This window comes from Polypterus senegalus, chromosome 4 (genome assembly GCF_016835505.1).
Source record: "Polypterus senegalus isolate Bchr_013 chromosome 4, ASM1683550v1, whole genome shotgun sequence".
NCBI lineage: Eukaryota > Metazoa > Chordata > Cladistia > Polypteriformes > Polypteridae > Polypterus > Polypterus senegalus.
The window spans coordinates 233,314,509-233,336,664 of record NC_053157.1 but is presented as its reverse complement, the minus strand read 5'-3'; the positions used below and the strand labels follow the sequence as shown (position 1 = coordinate 233,336,664).

General features: G+C 44.9%; 1 protein-coding gene across 1 annotated transcript; it reads right to left on the bottom strand.

Moving 5' to 3' along the window:
- Window positions 1–15,977, bottom strand: LOC120528126 (zinc finger protein 883-like). The gene is made up of 3 exons (XM_039752172.1): window positions 15,889–15,977; window positions 10,560–11,103; window positions 1–2,495 (listed from the first exon to the last, which is right to left on the bottom strand). Exons 2-3 carry the CDS (start codon window positions 10,963–10,965, stop codon window positions 874–876), a joined length of 2,028 nt encoding a protein of 675 aa, XP_039608106.1. The 5' UTR covers window positions 10,966–11,103; window positions 15,889–15,977; the 3' UTR covers window positions 1–873.
- Between the last annotated feature and the right edge of the window lie 6,179 nt (window positions 15,978–22,156).

The window sequence follows — 22,156 nt, the reverse complement described above, 5'->3', positions numbered from 1 at the left end:
TGTTGGGCAGAATGGTCTGTTTTCTTCGAGATTTTTTAGCATGTTTTATACCGCAGTTTCCCCATGTCACAAAGCTCAGATCATCTACAACTGGTTCCTTGAACATGACGATGAGTTCACGGTACCCCAATGGCCGCCACAGTCACCAGATCTCAGTCCAACAGAGCACCTCTGGGTTGTGGTCAAACAGGAGATTCACGTCACAGATGTGCAGCCAACAAATCTGCAGCAATTGCGTGACGCTGTCATGTTAATATGGACCAAAATCCCAGAGGAAGGCTTCTAGCACCTTGCTGAATCAATGCCATGAAGGATTCTGGCAGTTCTGAAGGCAAAAGGGGGTCCGACCCAGTACTAGGAAGATGTACCTAATAAAGTGGCTGGTGAGTGTATAACCCCAGGCCACTTCGCCAAGCTCCATCACTGCTCTACACAGCACTGCATTTTTCATTCTGATTTAGCTGAGAGTTTACCAGAATCGCTGTGAGGCCAGCCAGAAGTCGTTATCCATGGCCTCAGGGAGCCCATCTCAAAAAAAACATCTCACTAGGAAGAGGAACTATGGCTGTACATTAATTCAAAGACAAGATTGTTTTTTTTAATTTTTATAAAAGAGGGGTTTAATTAAACAAAAAGCCAAATAATTTAAACTGGCATGAATGCTCGAAGGAATCTAAACACAAGCCAGGGAATGAACCCTGGCTAACCCACAGCAATGTGTTTCTGAACACAGATGCTACAGAGAAGTCTGTTGCCACATCCAGGACAACAATATGGCTTCTCGTCTCTGTGAATGTGTGTGTGTGTGTGCTTCTGAAGAATGCTACAATCAGAAAGTCACCTGTCAGGTTTAGAATAACAACATGACTTTTCTCAACAGTGAATTCTTAAATGTTTTTCAAAGCTAATTCTGACAGAGAACCGTTTTCCACATTCAGAACAGCAATAAGGCTTTTCTCCAGTGTGGATAGTTGTGTGTCTCTGAAGACTGCATTTCAGTGGGAATCGTTTGCCACATTCTGCACAGGAATAGGGTTTCTCTCCAGTGTGAACGGTCATGTGGCTAATGCGACCCCTGCTGTCAGAAAAACGCTTGCCACATTCAGAACAGCTATACGGTTTATCTCCGGTGTGGATCCTTGTGTGGGTCTGAAGACTGCTTAAATGCGAGAATCGTTTGCCACATACTGCACAGCAGTGGGGTTTCTCTCCCGTGTGAACTCTCATGTGCCTATTAAGACTGCTTCTATCCGAGAAATGCTTGTCACATTTAGAACAACTGTGAGGTTTCTCGCCGGTATGGATTCTTTTATGACGATGAAGGCCGCTACTGTTTGAGAAATGTTTGCCACATTCAGGACAACAATAAGGTTTTTCTCCAGTGTGAATTCTTTTGTGCTTGTCAAGACTACTACTGCTCGAGTACATTTTGCCACATTCAGAACAGGAATATGGTTTCTCTCCAGTATGAATGTGCGTGTGCTTTTGAAAAGTGCTACTATCAGAAAATCGTTTGCCACATTCTGGACAGCAGTAAGGTTTTTCTCCAGTGTGTATTCTTGTGTGTCTCTGCAGACTGCTTATACGGGAGAATCGTTTGCCACATTCTGAACAGCAGTGGGGTTTCTCTCCGGTGTGAATTCTCATGTGGATATAAAGTCCGCCAGTGTCTGAGAATCGCTTGCCACATTCAGAACAGCTATGAGGTTTTTCTCCGGTGTGGATTCTTGTGTGCCTCTGCAGACTGCTTATACGTGAGAATCGTTTGCCACATTCTGGACAGCAATGGGGTTTCTCTCCAGTGTGAATTCTCATGTGGATATTGAGAATGCTTACATGTGAGAACTGTTTGCCACACTCAGAACAGTTGTGAGGTTTTTTACCAGTGTGAACTCTTTTGTGTTTGTGAAGACTGTCTCTGCTTGAGTACAATTTACCACATTCAGAGCAGGAAAAGGGTTTCTCTCCTGTGTGAATTCTCGTGTGAATATGAAGACTGCTGCTGTCTGAGAAATGCCTGCCACAGTCTGTACAACAGTGAGGTTTGTCTCCACTGTGGATTCTTGTGTGCCTCCTAAGGCTGCTTATGCGTGAGAATCGTTTCCCACACTCCGGGCAATTGTGAGGTTTTTTACCATTGTGAAGCCGTTTGTGTTTCAGAAGACCGTCTCCGCTTAAGTACAGTTTACTACATTCAGAACAAGCACATGGCTTCTGTCTCGCATGAATCGACTGAGTATTTTTGAACATTTTCCTGCACTTTCCGTAGTCTTGCAGGGTCTCCTCCTCTGGATTATATATTTGTTGTTGATCAGGGGTGATGGCTTCTCTCTGTTTCAGAGTAGCAGCAGGAAGAGAATGACACTGCAAAGAGGCGGGGGGCAAATTCTCTAATTCTCTTGCCGACGTTTTCATTTTCTCCTTGTTCCACAGTCTGCACTGAAGATCGGGGAGAGCAAATGAAGATAAGGCGAAGGTGCCTTTCCCATGGAAACCTGTAAAAAGTGAAAACAGTTGAGTTAAATGTCTGCAAATAATATATGAGAAGAAGACACTGGCGGGTTTTGCCTGCCTTACACTTGGGTTCTATTCCTGCTCTGTGTAGGTGTGTGGTCCTTGCATTTTCTCCATCTTTCTCCCAAACCTCACAGATGTGGCTGCTGTGTTAATCACCATCTGGTGTGTGCCAGTGTGCCCTGCAGTGGACTTGGTATCATTTCACAGCCTGACGACAGGTCACTTGTGTCCACAGGTAAAGAAAATCTCTGCATGGGATCTGGCAAGGGGAGCCGATGAAAGGCGTCCATCATGGAGATTCAGCCGAACTCCATGTCCAGTGGTCAGGCTCTTTGCTATTTTCCCTGCTCTTACTGAGCCTCGTCTTCTTGTTGTGTTTGTATGTCAGTGTTTTTGCTGTGTAAGAGTCCGAGGTAACCCACGTCTCTCTCCCTCCTTAAAACTCATTATTAGGTAGATCTTGACAATGTATCTCAAATCCCTTACCTTTACCACACAGTCAGGTCCTGCAGTGCAGCACTCCAACCTTCTCTTTACATCCTTCAAATTAAGCAATAGGAAGGAGAAAGTTGCACATTTACTTATAATAAGTTTAATTGTAGCTAGTGCCATATAGACAAACAGGAGGTGGCTTTGTAAAATCCTGCAGCCTGATAGTGTAAAGTCAGAAGTTTACATCCACTTTGGGTGAATTCTTTCAAACTCACCTTATAAGCCCTCCACAGATTTTATACTAACAAACTGTTTAAGACATCTACTTTGGGCCAGGTTCAAATAATTTTTTCCAACAATGTTCACAGAGCTCACAGTACTTCACTTTTTATTGACTGTATCACAATTCCAGTGGGTCACTTTCTTAACTGAGCCTTTAAACAGCTTGGAAAATTCCAGAAAATGATGACAAGACTTTAGGCAATTTGACACTTTGCTTCTGATAGCCAATTAGCCCAATAAGAGTCAACATGTAAAACAGCGAGCCAACTGCGCTTGAACTGGCTGCACGCGAGCACACGGAGGCCAACGCTGACCCCTGCGGCCAGTCTAAAATCCCAAAGACAATGATGCTGATTCATTAGGGGGCATCAGTGGTCATGATCAGGCTGCTCAATGAATGGACGGCACAGACTGATCAGCTCCAGTGTGCTGGCAAATTGCACTGGGAACCGACTATAGCCAGTTGTGGTGGTGTAAGGGTTAACAGGCTATGATTTGTTTTCATCGCATTAAGTACAATATGATATGAATCTGTAACTTCTACCATTATCACCTTATTTTATGGTTAATGACATTGGAGGATAACGTGGGCATCGCCCATTCTGCTAGGCTTCAGTGGGCACAGCAGGCCTGTTTAGGCAGTGTATTGAGCAGACATCCAGCTTCACCTTCACCCACTGTAGATTCAAAACTATGTGACGACCTCCAGTGTGTACCAGGGTCTGCCTGGACTCCATCTGATAACAAAGGGGTAAGTTAGAGTTGTACTGACATCTCTCTATGGGACACTCTTGAGCTGCTGGAGTATGTGAATTTCCCTTTGGGATTAATAAAGTATCTATCTATCTATTATATAGTGCCTTTCACATCTATCTATCTATTAAATAGTGCCTTTCTATCTGTCTATTTATCTATCTATTATATCAGTGCCTTTCTATGTATCTATCTATCATATAGTGTCTTTCATATCTATCTATCTATTATATAGTGCCTTTCATATCTATTCTTAAACAGGAGACTTACAGGGAAGGAAAAGCGTCCACATCTCTGAAGAGTGAGAGTCTGGGGGGCTGTGGTTACTGCTGCACAAAAAGGTGATCGGCAACAGATCAAGAAACTGACAGACTCCATGAATGGAAGGCTTATTGCTGTTTTTGAAAAGAGGGGGGCATTTTGGGCACTGATTTTATTTTTTTTTCCATGATAGAAATGTTTGTTTGGAAATGATGCGTTGTTTGTTTATTATTCTCACTTTAACAGATGAAAACAAACAAGGGGGGTCAGGAAAATGTAAGTTTTTGATTTAGATGCATAATAATTCTGCACACTAATAGTTGCCCAATAATTGTGCACCCACGTGTATTCCCCTGATGATGTTCACACTCACATTTCCTTTGCATAACATTCAGGTTTCAGGTTTATTAACATTTTGGATTGATTGATGGCACTGTATTTATTTCATATTAAAATTCATCCCAAAAATACAACTTGCCTAATAAAGGGTATTGTTACTACTTGACATGGACCGCTTTTTTTCTAATTGCCTGTATTAAATAATAATAATAATAATAATATTTCTCTGTTGTCTGTTTTAAATAAATATTTTCAAATGATTTCACTTTTACAGAATTAAATAATTTTCAAATGATTTTACTTTAGTTTTCCTCATAACCCATTCAAATTCTTGCTCTATATTTTTAACGTATGTCTCTACTTTTATATAATATATTGGTCTGGGTGTGTAGGGGGCATTTATACATTTAGATAGATAGATAGATAGATAGATAGATAGATAGATAGATAGATAGATAGATAGATAGATAGATAGATAGATATGAAAGGCACTATATAGATAGATAGATAGATAGATAGATAGATAGATAGATAGATAGATAGATAGATAGATAGATAGATAGATAGATATGTAAGGCACTATATAGATAGATAGATAGATAGATAGATAGATAGATAGATAGATAGATAGATAGATAGATAGATAGATAGATAGATAGGAAAGGCACTATATAGATAGATAGATAGATAGATAGATAGATAGATAGATAGATAGATAGATAGATAGATACTTTATTAATTCACATACTCCAGCAGCAGCAAACTGATAAAAAACAATATTAAATTAAAGAGTGATAACAATGGAGGTATAACAGACAATAACTTTGTATAATGTTAATGTTTACGAATCACATATATATATTTAGTAATATAGGGAGAGATTTTAAGAGTGCCCCATATTTTTAATTTTCTAATCTGGCAACCCTAAGAATGACTTTCTGAAGCCTAAAACGTTATGAGGAGCTGAAAAGGTGAACTTCTCTTCTATTAATGAACCTGATGCTGAGACCCCATCTGTCAAGTTAAAGCCAACAGTCTGACGAGGCTGAGAAGCCACGACTTCGAGATGGGAACTTCAGCATCTAAACTCTTGGGCCAGAATGAGTGATGCCTTTGTTGAAGTTAATTTAATGAAAGATCAATACGCCTCGTTACTGGTCATTAGGACTACTGACTATTAAAAGGAGTTGCTCAACATCTTTTTAAGCAGCTTAGACAGGCACCGTGTCAGGAGTGATTTGTGACAGACGGGTATCAGCAACAGTGAAAGGGAAGGTCTACAGGACGGTAGTGAGACCAGCTGTGTTATATGGGCTGGAGACGGTGACACTGACCAGAAAGGAGAAGACAGAGCTGGAGGTGGCAGAGTTAAAGATGTTAAGATTTGCATTGGGTGTGACGAGGATGGACAGGATTAGAAATGAGGACATTGAAGGGTCAGCTCAGGTTGGGTGACAAAGTCAGAGAGGCGAAATTGCATTAGTTTGGACATGTGCAGAGGAAAAATGCTGAGTATATTCGGAGAAGGATGCTAAAGATAGAGCTACCAGGTAAGAGGAAAAGAGGAAGGCCAAAGCGAAGGTTTATGGAGAATATGCAGGTGATAAGTGTGACGAGGACAGGAAGAGATGGAAGAAGATGATCCGCAAGACAGGCACTGTTACTGCTGTTGTTTGTAATGTGGCCTGCTTGCTTTTCACTTGCCTTGTTCTCTCTATGAATCAAGGACGCTGTGTTTTTGGGGGAACTGAGTAAGTGAGCTTTTGTTTCTGGGGGGACATCTCTGGGCCAGGCGGCAAGTGTCACATTATATAGGTTTACAGCGGGGTTCTCAACCTGTGGGGCGTAACAAATAAAGGGGCGCGAAGATGTAAAAAAAAAAAAAAAAAAAAAAAAAACAAATTCTGATACTAGAAAAATAAATACAGAGTTAGATAAATGTTGATAAAAGTTAAGGAGGTATAATGAAACTTATAGCGGGGTATTGGCAGCAAAAAAAAATAGGAATACATTTTATTAGGATTTCAAAAATACGTTAGGGGGGCGCGATTAAAACTGGGGTTGCAAATACTTAAAGGCTGAGAAACGCTGGTTTACTGCATTAATGTGGCCGTTAGCTGATTAAAGAGGACACACAGAACAACTCTTCCTTTCCGTAATTTGATGCTGTTTAATAATAAACAGGTTGCAAGAGAAATAGTAACAACGGGAAGAGGATTGAAGTAGGATTAGGTTGATAACCTAAAACAAACAAAAGAAAATACAAGAAAACTCATATTTTCATTGATGCCGAAACAATTTTGTATATACATAGCGCACGTTTGAAATAATGAAGGAGACTATTTACTAAAAATAAACGCGCTTGCGCAATATCGCGCATTAACTGAACTTACTTATTCTTTTCCATAAATAAGAATCGCCACAAGTCAGAAATGTTTTTTCAAGGCGAGGTAATGGTTACGAAAAAAGGTACAGCATGAGGCCGTTATGGTGAAGATAACGTAAAGTGGATGACGAGAAATATGAAACGGGGATGTGCCAATAGAAACGAGCCGCGTTAATTTCTGAGGACCTGCTCTGAGGACGCATCAGATGAACGCTGCAAATGCGTGGCAGCCATGATGCGGGCGCGTTCGTGTTCCGAGCGTGAAGTACAAACGAGCCCTTACAAGAGCGGGCCCAGGGCCATCTTACCAGCGTTTCACGCCCACGGGCAAAGTAGTGTGCTGGGTCCCCTGTTTTGATAGCAAAACAGAAAAATACATATATAGGCATCAGAAACATCACCCCCTCTAGCCAGTGCCCATTGCGCCCCCGAGCAGGCCATCCCTCAGAAGTGAACATCACAGTTAGACATCGAATGGTGGGAGGGGCCACTAAAGATTCAACAGAAGTCTGCACTGCCCTTCGGCTGAAACTGCAGTGAAGGTGCAGGAGTCCATAAGACAGGCCTCTGTGGGAAGGTAGCAAGCAAGAAGCCATTCCACATAAAAGCACAGGATGGCATTTGCAACACGGCAGGAGAAAGATGTGGGAGAAGGTTTTATGGTCAGATGAAGCCAAAAGAGAACTGTCCATCCAGACTTCACAGAGGTGTGTGTGGCGTAAAACTAACACTGGCCAGGCCTCAAAAAACACCAGACCGATGGTGAAATATGGTGGTGATGGGGATACTGGAAGTGGGATTCTTGTCAGAGTGGATGGGACAACGGATGGGCATGAATACCACACAATATTGCAGGAGAACTTGTTCCAGTCTACTATGAACCTACAAGCTTGGTAGAAGATTTCACCTTTCAATGTGATGGTGGCCCTCAGCAGAAGGCCACAGTGATACTGGAATGGCTCACAAACACAAAGGTGAATGTTCTGGACTGGCCGAGTCAAAGCCCTGACCTTCACCTTAGAGAGAATCTGTGGTACAATTGGAAAACTGCTGTCCAGCGGCACCATCCCACCAACTTAGTGGATTCTCTAGAAATGTTGCCAACAAGCACGGGGAAGAATCGCTCGTGAACAACATGCAACACTGGCACATACTTACACACCCCAAAAGAATGAAGGCTGTTACTGCGGCAAAAGGCTCCTCGACAAAGGATGAAATGCATAGGGCTTGAACACGCATGCCAACACAAACTTTGGAGTTTTTCTTCTTCGGTTCAATATCTACAATTTAGACTTTGCACATTTCTTGTTATGGCACAAGAGTCATTTCCAAGCCACTATATCTTAATGCAGGGTCATGGGACGCTGCTGGAGCCATTCCCAGCCAGCACAGGGCACAAGGCAGGAACAAACCCTGGGCAAGGTGTCAGCCCACCGCAGGGCACACATGCACACCAAGCATAAGAGTTCACAGTAAAAATACTGGATGGATACATCTGTGTACAAATCTTTTGTTATGCAGAAAATTATGGTGACTTTCAAGGGGATTGAATACTTTTGCACGCCACCGTACGCCACTGTACCAGTAAACGGCCAGCCTCTCTGTGTTAAACGTTTGTCTGCGTTCAGTCTTATGTGTCAATATACATTACCAGTAACGGCGGACTGTGCAGTGAATACACTTGACTTGAGCATTCAAGGCTCTTCACGTTTACTATTGGTTTGCTCAGCGGTTGATGCGCTTGCTGCTTGCTGAGCAGCTCTTCTTTTCTCCACCCTTGCGGCCCACTTCTTCTCTTCTTTCGTCAGCATCTTTTCGCGTTAAAACTGATTAAGTCAGTGTTTGTGCTGCAATTGCTTAGTACGTTTTTCTTAATTTTTCACTTAAGTGCCAAGGATGATTTAAGATATGAAGAGATAGAGGAAGGGACGGCGAAGGTGTTAGGCATGAGAACGGCGCCGGTACGCATGCGTCACCCTGCTGCCAAGAGTTGTTTCTACAATAAAAAATAAAATAAAAAATCATCACCCCGAAAGTAGACGTCACGTAGTATATGTGTACCAAATTTCAGGTCAATAAGTCAAACGGTTTGCGAGTTACTGGTGATTTAAAATCCTGGACAGACAAACGGACAGCCACGGTAGCGTATTATATAAGAAAATATAGTCATTTAACATACTTCTATAATCCATGTGTTTACCAATAAATTGTATCCTTCTGTTTCTTAAAACGTATGTGCTTTAGTTACCTTGTTACAAGTCTAAAGGCGGGAGACCAATTCCTACAACAAAAAAAGATAAAGTAAAAGTAGGAGCCTTACGACGTTACATAAATAATCGCGCCCGGGGTTTGGCCGGTGCTCTGACATTTCAGCATACCTATCAGAAGCATACGGTGGTCTAAGGCGCAGGCGCACAAGGTCGACACGCTATTTACGCATGCGCATGTTTCGCTCTTGTCTATCATTTCAGGATACCACCGACTAAAGGTAATTGCGCATTATTAGTGCAATTTTTACTGTCTATTTGTTATATAGCTACAGTTTGAGAACAGTTCACTCATAAAAAACGTAGTTGTACTGTTTGAAAGTAAAGTTTTATTATAGTTTTCTGAAGTTGTTTCTTGCGATTTTGCACTACCGGTATGCTATTCTGACAAAATATGCTGAAATGTCAGAACACCGGCTCTAAGCGGGTGTGTAAACGCGTTTCGCTCCGCGGTTAGCGGGCGCACTGTCTGAATGCGCCGCATTCACGTGCAGAACCGGCGGCTCAATCAGGAGCCTCCAAGCTGCAGCGGAGGGAGCGGCTCCTCACACCTGCACCCAATCGGCTAACAATTTTTTAAATGAGCCTGCACGGGTCTGGGAAGGAAGGAAACAAGCAATGTGTCAGAAGAGAATTGGCTTCGGACGTTTAAAAGAGTCTGAAGAGCAGTCTCGTGCCGCGCGGTCAGGAGCCCCGCAAGGAGCGCAGGTCTGGCCGTTCTAGGGGCTGCTTCACCCCACTGATCATTTGTGTGGAGTGTGGCGGGCATGGCGGATGACCTCACCTGGTATCTGAGGTACGACTGCGGGTGTGCGAAGGATGACGGGAGGAGCGCCGAGCTCGGACAATCTGGCTGGAGCTGTTTGGGTCTGGCGAAGAACACCGGGGCTGCCAAGTGTCCGCCGGCTGCGCGAGTTATGGGTGAGCCAGGGGGACGAAGAAGAAGGAGGTGGGCTGGGATCATCTTAAACTAAAAAGAACATTAAGGATACAATGACTATGTGTTCATAACCTCTGCTTTTAATGGATTTATTTATTGTAACATTTAAATCTCCACCGACACCTTCATTTTACTGGATTATTTACTATGGATACGGAAGCGCTGCACTTTACACACCGTTTTGGATTGGTTTTTTATTAAAAGCACTTTTTGCACTTCCTCACCATCCCATTGCTTAGTGTATCTCGGTTACAGTACTGATGGTGTCGGGTTCGAGAGGCTCCCGTAATGGAATTGGAGCAAGGAGCCGACCCGCACCGTGACATGGCATCCCCCTAGCTATGAGCCTTATACTGATTTATTAATCATCAGTACTACTTACTTATTCCACCAGCCCTAGGTGACCTCGGTTCGTCGGCTTTTCTCCCATCTCCTTTGCTGGTGTTTTCTTCAAACTCCGTTATCTCCGATTTCAGTTCCATAGAAGTCTGCCGGGTAGCCAGTTGCGTGGTATTAGCGAGCCACGGCGGTACGCTGAAGTGAGACTCCTCACAAGTCTCTTCCTTGAAAGAAACCCTTGTGTCATGGTTTAGCAGCTCAAAATGCTCGTGGTCCTCAACTTTAATCTCCACAGCCTTGTCCTCAGCGTCCTCCACTTTCAACATCAACATTCTACCTTCACGATTCTCCAGTTTGACACACAAGTCCTCTGCTTCACTCCACTCCAAGTCCTCTTGTTTAACGTGCGCCACTCTTTTATCGATTCCATCATCTCTGGCTGACGCCATACTCCGTGAATGAAACTTTTCCTTACACCGAGTCTCTGCTCTTCCCGTCAAGCAGTCCTTCCTTTACATGGGCAATGCTGGTCTGGAGGCCACTGGAAAGATCACTGACGTGACCATGTGAATGAGGCTCCTTTTTATCTGTAACAATTAAAAGTGATAGAGTGACTTCATAAAGTGTGCATTTTATGGTTAAATGCTAGCCTTTTAACCGTTAACCGAACACTACCAACTCTGTGCTCATGAGAGATCTGTAATGTTCTGAACCCACCACGTGTGCCCAAGGAGATCTCAGCTGGTGTGGACCTGATATGGAGACAAAGTGCAGCTGATCAAGACAAAGATGAGAAAAAGGAAAGGGGAAAACGTTTACAAATTTGGAGTGGAAAACAACTTGAGAAGATATGAAGGGCTGCTGAACAAGACAAAGTCAAGAACACCTTTGAATCTTTGCAAACCACCAGCACAAGCCTAACTAAAAGGGGCCCACATGCAGTGTGCTGAAAGATCCAAAGGCCACAATCTCAAAGAAAATCTGTCTGTGATGGACGGATAACTAACACCTCAATCACAGTGAAAATGATGGAAATAAACCTTGAGGACGAGACGTTGAGCACCATAGCGTCTTGACTAACATTTGCCAGGCCTCTAAGCTAAGAACAAACCCACCTACAGCCTCAAGGGGGCCTACCTGAATGGCTGCTGATCCTTGTCCACTTGCACCACTACCCACGGCACTCCTCGTCTCACTCCAGTCAGCTGCCATCCGCACGCCACTTTACCTTTTCACTCAATGGCATGGAGATGACTATCATGCCCCTACAGATGTTTCTATTGGCCAAGTCCCCCAATTATTTCCTGGTCACGTCAGTCCTCTTTTTGCAACACTTCCACCAGGCTAGAACTTTCCCTTCTGATCCATCTTCTCCCCGATGTCCCCATTACCCAGGAGCTTTCATTTAAAAGGCCCTTAAAGGACTGGTGGCCTCCTTGGTTCTCACAGCAACTAGAGTCCACATGGTCAATCTTCCCAGTGTGACTGTAGATGGTGCTATACCAGCGCTTGACCCAACACAGACAGACAGGGGAGGCACACTAATAAAAACACAAGTTTTTATTTTTTCTTTTTCTTCGCCTGTGGGAAACACTTTCCCTGTTTCTCACAGTCCCAACAAGCACTAAGCACACACACCATACTTTTTCTTCTCTCTCTATCTTCACCACTCTTTTCCAGCAAGCTTCATCATCATCCATCACCACCCGACTCTGGCTCTCCAAGTGGTGGTGGCTGCTGGCTCCTTTTATAGCCCACCCAGAAGTGCTCCAGGTGTTTGATGATCCATTTTCGGTTGCACTTCTGGGTGTGGCGGCAAAACCGCCCACATGGGACCAGGAACCACGGCAGCGCCCCCTGGTGGCTCCTCTGGATCCCAACAGGGTCATAGAGAACTGTATCTCCCATGGAGCACTGCGGGAATCGGAGGCAACACTGCCACCCATGGGGGCTGCCATCTAGTGTCCCAAGGGAGGTACTGTTCAGTCCATGCCTGTTTCCCCGGACTGTATACAAAAGGGTTGTCCCGGCTGGGGCCCATCACCACACTAGTCTAAGACTGACCTCCTGCCTTTATAAAAAAGGGTAAAGTGGCCCACCACCTCGGTTTTCATAATGTGTCCTAAACAAATTAAATTGTAGTCATTTGTCTTGTAGTAATAAAGCACATACCAGGAAAACTTGAAGGTTAAAGAGAACCTGTCACATGGTAACGTTTCATTTGGTCCATATGAAGAGCTTGTAGGCTTACTTGGTCTGCTTACCACATGAACAGGCCAGAACTAGCTGAAAGATGAACGTTCTCATGAAAAGTCCAGTCATCACCATCTAGCAGTTTACTGAGCCCCAAAGAGTCAAAGGCAGCTTGGTCCCAAACTCAATCGGGCCCATAAATGGAAGACGAGCTGACAAGTCTCAAATATCCAACAAGAGAGAAAATGAGAGAAACCTCTGGGACAAGAAAGCTACACAAAGTCTCCTAAAAGTTTTAAATAGACTGCTCAAAAAAATTGAAGGAACCCTTTGAAGACACATCAGATCTCAATGGGGAAAAAAGTCCTGCTGGCTCTCTCTACTGCTATGGACTGGTAAGGTGATGTGAATCTACAGAGGAGAGGGCTGAATTCAAAGACACCCCAAAAATCAAAGGGAACAAATGATGATGTGGCAGACAGGCAGGCGAGTCCATTTGATGAAATGTCATTGCAGCAACTCCAAATCGTACTCAGTAGTTTGTATTGCCCTCCCACATGCTTGTATGCATGCCTGACAACGTCTTAATAAGAAGTCCTGGGGGATCTCCTTCCAGTTCTGGACCAGGGCATCACTGAGCTCCTGGACTGTCTGAGGAGTCGGATGGACCCAGACATAATGTCCCACCCAGAGATGTTCTATTGGATTGAGGTCAGGTGAGTGAGTTTGGTTGGACAGTCAATGGTATCAATTCCTTCATTTTCTCACAAACACATGAGGCCGGGCATTGTGGTGCACCAGGAGGAATCCCAGGAGCCACTGCACCAGCCTAGGGTCTGAAAATGGGGCCAAGGATTTCATCCTGATACCTGATGGCAGTCAAGATGCCGTTGTCTAGCCTGTAGAGGTCTGTGCGTCCATCCATTGATATGCCTCCCCAGATATACCATCACTGACCCACCACCAAAGCGGTCATGCTGAACGATGTCCCAGGCAGCATAACGTTCTCCACGGCTTCTCAAGACCCTTTCATGTCTGTCACATGTGCTCAGGGTGAACCTGCTCTCATCTGTGAAAAGCACAGGGCGCCTGCCAGTGGTGGACCTGCCATTTCTGGCATTCTATGGCAAATTCCAATTGAGCTCCACGGTGCCTGGTGGGAAGTGAGCACAGGACCCACTAGAGGACGTGGGGATCTCAGGCCACCCTCATGAAGTCTGTTTCTGATTCTTGGTCAGAGACATTCACACCAGTGGCCTGGTGGAGGTCATTTTGTAGGCCCTGCCAGTTCAAATCCTGTTCCTCTTTGCCCAAAAGAGCAGATACCGTTGGGTCCTGCTGATGGGTTAAGGACCTTCTACGAGGGGCCCTTTCCAACTTTCTTACAGGAACTGTCTGTCTGTCTCCTGGAATCTCCACCATGCCCTTGAGACTGTGCTGGGAGACACAGAAATGCTTCTGGCAATGGGAGGCATGTATCGATGTGCCTGCCATCTGGGAGAAGTTGGACTACCTGTGCCACCAAACTCTGTAGGGTCCAGGTATGGCCTCATACTACCAGTAGTGACACTGACCGTAGACAAATGAAAAATGAGTGACAAAACAGGTGAGGAGGGAAAAATGTCAGTGGCCTCCCTCTACCTGTTAAACCATTCATTCCTGTTTTGGGGGTCGTCTCATTGTTGCCCCTCTAGTGCGTCTCTTGGTCATTTCATGAACACCAAAGCAGCTGAAACTGATTAACAAGCCCCTCTGCTACTAAACTGACCAGATCAACAGCCCACAAGTTCCATTAACTTGATGCTATACTCGCATTCAAAAGTGGGCCTTTCATTTTTGCTTCGTTCATCCACAGCACAACCCTCACCCCCAGGGGCACACTTCACGCTAGCCACTTCGCATCTTTGCCACTGAATGCACGTTAAAGAGATACGGACAGATCAGCTGCTGGCTGTCTGCTAGCTGCTACCAAGCTGCGTGTTCTACTTGTCATGCTTCATTTCGATCATTTAAAAGTCTGTACAGCAGCTGTCCTTTTGTCTCACTTCCTTGTCGTATGGAACATTAAAGTGTCTCCAAAAAATCGTTTTTAAGTAGGGCATGACGTGCAAGAAGTCTCATGTGATGTCAGAGAGAGTGAGTGAGTGAATATATATGTATATGTGTCTCTCTCTCTCTCTTTATATATATATATATATATATATATATATATATATATACATACATACTGTATATAAATAAATGCTGCTAACAACCCTTTCCATCTATTGAATACACTCTCCTCACTTTTGAGTATGTTTCCGTTATTATCCTTTAAAGAGTACTTTAAGAGGATGACGAATGAAGAGAATGACAAAGAGAGAAGGTTGGATGATGTGGAGATAGTGAATCAGGAAGTGCAACAGATTAGCAAGTAAGGACAGCGATGAAGAGGATGAAGAATGGAAAGGCTGTTAATCCAGATGACATGCCTGTGGAAGCATGGAGGTGTTTCGGAGAGATGGCAGTGGAGTTCTTAACCAGATTGTTTAATGGAATCTTGGAAAGTGAGAGGATGCCTGAGGAGTGGAGAAGAAGTCCACTGGTGCTGATATTTAGGAATAAGGGGGATGAGCAGGACTGCAGTAACTATAGGGGAATAAAATTGAACGAGCGGCTTTTAAACGGGAGCCTATAGAGCCTCGACCTGCGTGAATGCGAATGGGCGAGTGAACGCGTGAGGTGGGAGATGGACTCGGGCAGGTCGCCGTGACTGTCAATTGCCTCTCGAGATTCGTCACCCACGTTCGGCCCTTCTCGTTCTGTGCCCCCCGACAGTCCAGCCCTTGTCCTGCTCATCACCCAATCGTAATCCCAGCACATACCCCCGCTGCTCACCAACACTCCCCGCCCTGTTCGTCTCTGCTTTCTCTTTGTCATCTCCTTCTTCTCGAGTCCGTTCCTGAAGGTGCTCCAAACACCCGCTTCGTCTGCTAGTATGAGCCGCCGGCAAGCGGATTCAAACAAAGCGGAACGAATACAAATCACACAACGGGACGGGACGAACAGTAAAAACGTACTGCCGGTGCCCTCATTCAGATTTCCCTTTCCTAGGATTCACCGCCTCACGCTGTCCATGACGGTCGGTCAGCCGCGCTCGCTCCTACTGGTAAATCAGAGCCGCACCACCCGTTACTCACCGACACTCCTACTCGCCGCTCTTCCTTTTTTTCTGTCTTCCTTCTCCCTTTTCTCTCTAAAGTGAAGTCCCGTTAGACAGCCGAAGCGGTCTGACAGCGGAAATAAAAAAAAGAAAAGAAACAAAACGAGTCAACAGAGAGACAAGCGACAAGAAGCGAAGTTGTGTGGGTAAACACTGCCATCTACTGCGCGGAGGGGGGCATTAACAAGAAACGATTTGATCTTCCTGTTCTAAGAAGCTTTCTTTTGAATCTCGCAAATCAACTGAGTAATTAAGACTCGCAAACGACTGCCATAGTGGCCAAGCGCTGGTTCCAGCCTTGTGTCTGATGCTGCCAGGCTAGGCACCGGTGTCATATGATTTTAAATTTGATTTAGTAGGTCTGAGAATTATGATGACGGTCATGATGAACTAACTTCTATCTGCGCTACAAGATGAGTTCCGACTCCCCCACGTCGCTTATTAATTTGTTGGGTTTGATGATGGCTGAATGGACCAGTCAGGTCCAACATGAAGTTCAAGTTAATGTTTCTATGCATCTCATCAGCTTGAAGAATCCACACCTTTCTTTGTTCAAAACAACTCGATTGGCGTTTGTTCTGAAAAAGGTTCGGTCACTCACCTGCACTTCTTCAGTCTCGAGGGTCTTTACTGACACAAATGACCATTGACATTTTATTGGCAAAGGGCTGGGGCGACAATGGACGTGTAGGTGTGTTTGAATAAGGGTCTCTGCGTCTGTCACTCTCTATGCAAAGGTGTATGGTATATTAATATATCCATCCACCATCCAACCCACTATATCTTAACTACAGGGTCACAGGGGTCTGCTGGAGCCAATCCCAGCCAACATAGGATGAAATGTAGGAAGCAAACCCCGGGTGCCAGCCTACCGCAGGGCGCACACACACCATGCACACTCTAGGGACAAATTGGAATCACCAATGCACCTAACCTGCATGTCTTTGGACTATGGGAGGAAACCCACGCATACACGGGGAGAAAATGCAAACTCCACGCAGGGAGCGCTACTCACTGTGCCACCGTGCCACCAAGTGGTGGATCCAGATCAAATTTACCAGGGGGGCAGTATTTTTTCATGGGAGCACAGAACATTACCGTAAGTAATTAATTAAAATGTTATCTCTTCAGCCCAGGGGCCAGTGCCAGTTCTACAGGGGCACTAGCCCCTGCTGGCCCCCGTCTAAAATCGCCTAATGGTGCCGCCCCTATATTAATATATGGTATATATATTTACACATATACAGACTGACATAATACAGTGCAAACATTGAAGGCATATCTAAAAAGTGCGTAAAGTTAAGATTATTTTAAGAATAATTAAATTATTTTCTCTAATATCAAAAACATACTCTAAAGAACAGTAAACTGGTAATATCTCAGGCCTCAATATTTGTCGTGTCCACCTTTGCCTGTCAAACTGCTCCACGACCCTCAGGTGCCGCGCGCTTTTATCAACCAAGTGGACTGCTCGTTTGTGCCACTCCCTCAATTCGTGTCACCTCGTCTGCTTTTGTCTTCTCTGTTTCACCTCTGACAGCTTAGCTGATGTGACAGACAAATCAGACACCAAAGCTAACAGCACCTCGCCAAAACTTGACCTGAATCCTTTTGGAAAAATTGTGCAGCTCCGGACAAGTCCATCGGGGCAGATGCGGCAGCCAAAGTCTCGGAAATGCCACCGTCACCACATCAGACTCTGTGGTCCTCTTGTCCATTTCACGTCAGAATCACCGATTCCTTCAAGATGATCCGTTCCTTTACTGCCTTCATATTTACTTCAATATTCAAACATATGTGTGCAGTATATTAATATGTAACAAGGAGACGTTATGGTAAAGGATAAAGCAAATTGCTTGAGGTGCCAACTGGGCAAAAATCCTGCTTAATTTCAAACAAAAAACAAGCATTTCAATGTGTGTTTTCCGAGAAACAATTAGTCCTCTGTCTCTCTCGGACGTTTGAAAGTGATTCGCTCGGGCTCGAGTCAGCGCAGAAGCCGGGATTAGCGGTCTCCTTTTCATATTGTGCGGACCGGAAGGGGCGGGGCTTCTGTCACTTCGGTGCCCTCTAGGGTCGGTCTCTCGAGGAAGGAGGCACGATTGTTAACTGCAGTGCCCCCCATCCCGACCGATCACAAGCGTTACCTGACAGGTAACCACCTAAATAATCAGACTGCGATTCAGACCTAAGAATGTAAATCTGTACTCCGATGTTCACCCTGTCAAATAAGCGAACCGACCGCTGTGGTGCAATGGTGAGAGGTGACTTCTTACCTAACATCCTCTTAATGAGTTATAAAAGTGCGTACAGCTGACGAGCCCCAATAAGGGCGACAAACGTGTTGTGTACTCTTTGTACCATTTGACAGATACTGTAACAAGTACCTGCGGTGGACTGAAGCCCTGCACGGGGTTTGTTTCCTGCCTTGTGCCCTCTGTTGGCTGGGATTGGATCCAGCAGACCCCGTGACCCTGTAGTTAGGATGTAGCAGGTTGGATAATGGATGGATGGATGTATCAAGTACTATAAATATATATGTATTTGGACATGAACCCAGCATATGCAGGCTTGAAAAGAAGAACATGAAAATAATAAAATAAGACTTTATGACAAATACCCTTTGAACCCCACATCATCAAACCTACCACCACATCCATCTATCCTCCCCTCCTTATTTGCTATACATTACCTTGGGTTCCTGTAAGTCTAATTATTTTCCTCTGATGGAAGGAATCAAAAGCTTAGGAATGAAAAACAATTTTAAGATACATGATATATATTACTCAGCAAAAAAAGAAACGTCCCTCTTTCAGGACTGTGTATTTCAACAATAATGTTTTAAAAATCCAAATAACTTTCCAGATCTTCATTGTAAAGGGTTTAAACAATGTTTTCCATGCATGTTCAATTAACCCTAATCAATTAATTAACATGCACCTGTGGAATGGTCGTTAAGACCTTAACAGCTTACAGAAAGTAGACATTTAAGGTGACAGTTCTAAAAACGCAGGACACTAAAGAGACTTGTCTACCGACTGTGAAAGATGCCCAGGGTCCCTGCTCATCTGCGTGAACGTGCATTAGGCCTGCTGCAGGGAGGCATGAGGACTGCCGATGTGGCTAGGCCAATAAATTGCCATGTCCGCACTGTGAGACGCCTAAGACAGCGCTACAGGGAGACACGAAGGACAGCTGATCATCCTCTCAGTGGAAGACCACGTGTAACAACACCTGCACAGGATCGGTACATCCGAATATCACACCTGCGTGACAGGTACAGGATGGCCACAACAACTGCCCGAGTCACACCAGGAACACACAATCCCTCCATCAGTGCTCAGACTGTCCGCAATAGGCTTAGAGAGGCTGAACTGAGGGCTTGTAGGCCTGTTGTAAGGCAGGTCCTTACCAGACATCACCAGCAACAACGCCGCCTATGGGCACAAACCCACCTTCGCTGGACCAGACAGGAGTGGCAAAAAGTGCTCTTCACTGACGAGTCACGGTTTTGTCTCACCAGGGGTGATGGACGGATTTGTGTTTATCATCGAAGGAATTGAGCACGTCTGGGACCTGTTGGATCGCAGGGTGAGGGCTAGGGCCATTCCCCCCAGAAATGTCCAGGAACTTGCAGGTGCCTTGGTGGAAGAGTGGGGTAACATCTCACAGCAAGAACTGACAAATCTGGTCCAGTCCATGAGGAGGAGATGCACTGCAGTACTTCAAGCAGCTGGTGGCCACACCACATACTGACTGGTACTTTTGATTTTGAGCCTCCCTTCATTCAGGGACACATTGTGAAACATTTGTAGTTTATGTCTTATGGTGTTGACTCTTTTACTGTTCATACAAATATTTACACATTAAGTTTACTGAAAGTAAAAACAGTTGAAAGTCAGAGGACGTTTCTTTTTTTGCTGAGTATATATATATATATATATATATATATATATATATATATATATATATATATATATATATACAGATAGGGGGCACTATCGCTCCCTTGAACCCTCAGACTTGACTCCAGACACTGGGTAAAAGTCCTTATGTTGACTTTATTAATAATAAACAGTGCACACAGCACCTCCTCTCCACAATACTCATAAATAAATCCAATACAATCAATAATCAATCCTCCACTCTCCCAGATGCGTTGCCACCCTTCCACCCAGCTCAGCTCGCCATTTGGGGATTTCCCACAGTCCTTTATATTCCCTGACCCGGGTCTTCATCCCGGAAGTACGTCACTTCCGCTTTCGCTTTGCTTATGATGTACTTCCGGGTTATAGGGCACATGTTACTCTCTGGGCCTCCCTGCAGCATCCTCTGTTGGCCCCTGTGGTATCCAGCAGGGCTGTAGAGGAAAACACCATTGTCCATGATTCCCTGCTGGTACCCTAGGCACCTCCATGCTGCAGGGAGAGCTGCATCTGGCGTCCTGGGGGTATTGGCCGGGATGACAAGCTGGCCATAGACCACAGTACTCCCCTAGCGAAAAACCGTGGTTTGGAGCGTCCAGCCCTGTGAGGGACATCTTCCTCCAGGAGGATCCAACGGTCAAGCCTTGGCGATGTCGCTGCCACTCCCGTGAAAACCTAGGAGGAACAGTATAATAATCAGTTCTTTGAACCCCTGTCATCCTAGGACAACTTCGCAATCTGTGGCCCAGCCTGCAGCATTCATAGCACAGCCGATGTCCCCCCAGTTGTATCCCTCTGCGAGACTGAAAGCCCCTCGGCACTTCTAGCTCCGCCCTTTTCTCCACTGAGGAGGATTAATCGGCAGCCCTTGGGTTTTTATTGCCCTTTTCCAGCTTGTCAGGAGACCCCTGCTTGCCTGGGGTCGGTGTATATATATATATATATACACAGTATATACTATCTGATTACCGATTGACTTCGCTCACTGAGTTTAAGGGATAAAAATAAAATGTAGTCTATAAGTTATTAAACAGTTAAACATTAACATGTAAGAAGTAAAGATACATTGAGCACTACTGGAGTGCTTTCGGGTAAGCTACATTTTAAAGGCGCTATAACAGAACAGGTAAGTAGTACTAACAGCAGGTTAAATGTATTTGGATCATCTCTCAGTAGCAGATCCCTTGTGAAAGGCGCTACACGACCGCTGTGGTATAGAATTTACATTTTCTATGTGATCCTGCAAATTTCTGCCTGGCAACCTTGCACTACGTGCCTGTGATTTAAGAGAAAAATTATTCTGAGAAATGTGGACGCTGCCCTTCCGTGCTTAATGGGCAGAAGGCCCAAACAATTCCCAAGTCCAAAACTTGGCATGAAGAGGTCAGTACATCTTCTGAGATGTAAACCTGTGGTGTAGTGGGTCCACAGATCCATTTTTAAATAAATAATCACCGTGCTCGCGGCTTAGCGAGGGGGTGTGGTAGTGTGGCTGAAGCGGTTCTCTGGGCAATTTGCGGCGTGGGCGTTTCCCACCTAAGTGCACAGGTGAGAAACTGTCCACAACCGTGATTGTTCCTGGGGCCGCTGATTTGGCACAGCTGCCATGCCGTCTTGATAAACAGAAGCGCGAGTCAGATAGAGGGGAAGGAAAAGAAAGGAACGCAAGAACAGATGGATGGGCGGACAGACATTGCAGGAGGAAAAAGCAGGAAGCAGTGGGGAGAGAGAGCGAGTGAAGGCTCGTCTGCAGCTGTGCAGGCTGCCTGGGTGTTTGGCCGACACCCGGGGCGTAGTAGTTGTGGTCGCTCCAGCAGAGTTTGTCTTTATGAAGGACGGAAGTGACTGGAAGGCGGATGACTCTCCATGTAAGGCCGTGGAAGGCAGCAGGACTCGAGACTTGGGATGTGATGTTCCCAGCGTGAGAGCCTTGGTCGGGGAATCCCAAGTAACTGTTCGTACAGCCAACCAGTGCCAGGGATCGGTAAGGTGACTGACCAGCAGGAGAGTGGACAGAGGGCCAGCAGCTGGTAGGGCGACCATCCTGTTGAAAAGCCCAGGTGGGAGGAGTAGAGGAGTTGCTGCAGGAAAGCAGACACCGGGCTTTGTTGTTTTAAAGGATTGCTTCCTGCGTTATTTTAACCTCATTGTTTTTAGGTTTGTTCTATTTAATTTTAACCTCCACAATAACACTCTTTTAATTGGATTATTTATTTAATGACTTTTGAATGCGCTGCACTTATTATGAACAACTTGTTTTTGTTGTTGTTTTTAAATAAAAGCACTTGACACTTTTTCACCACCCCCTTGCTTTGTTGT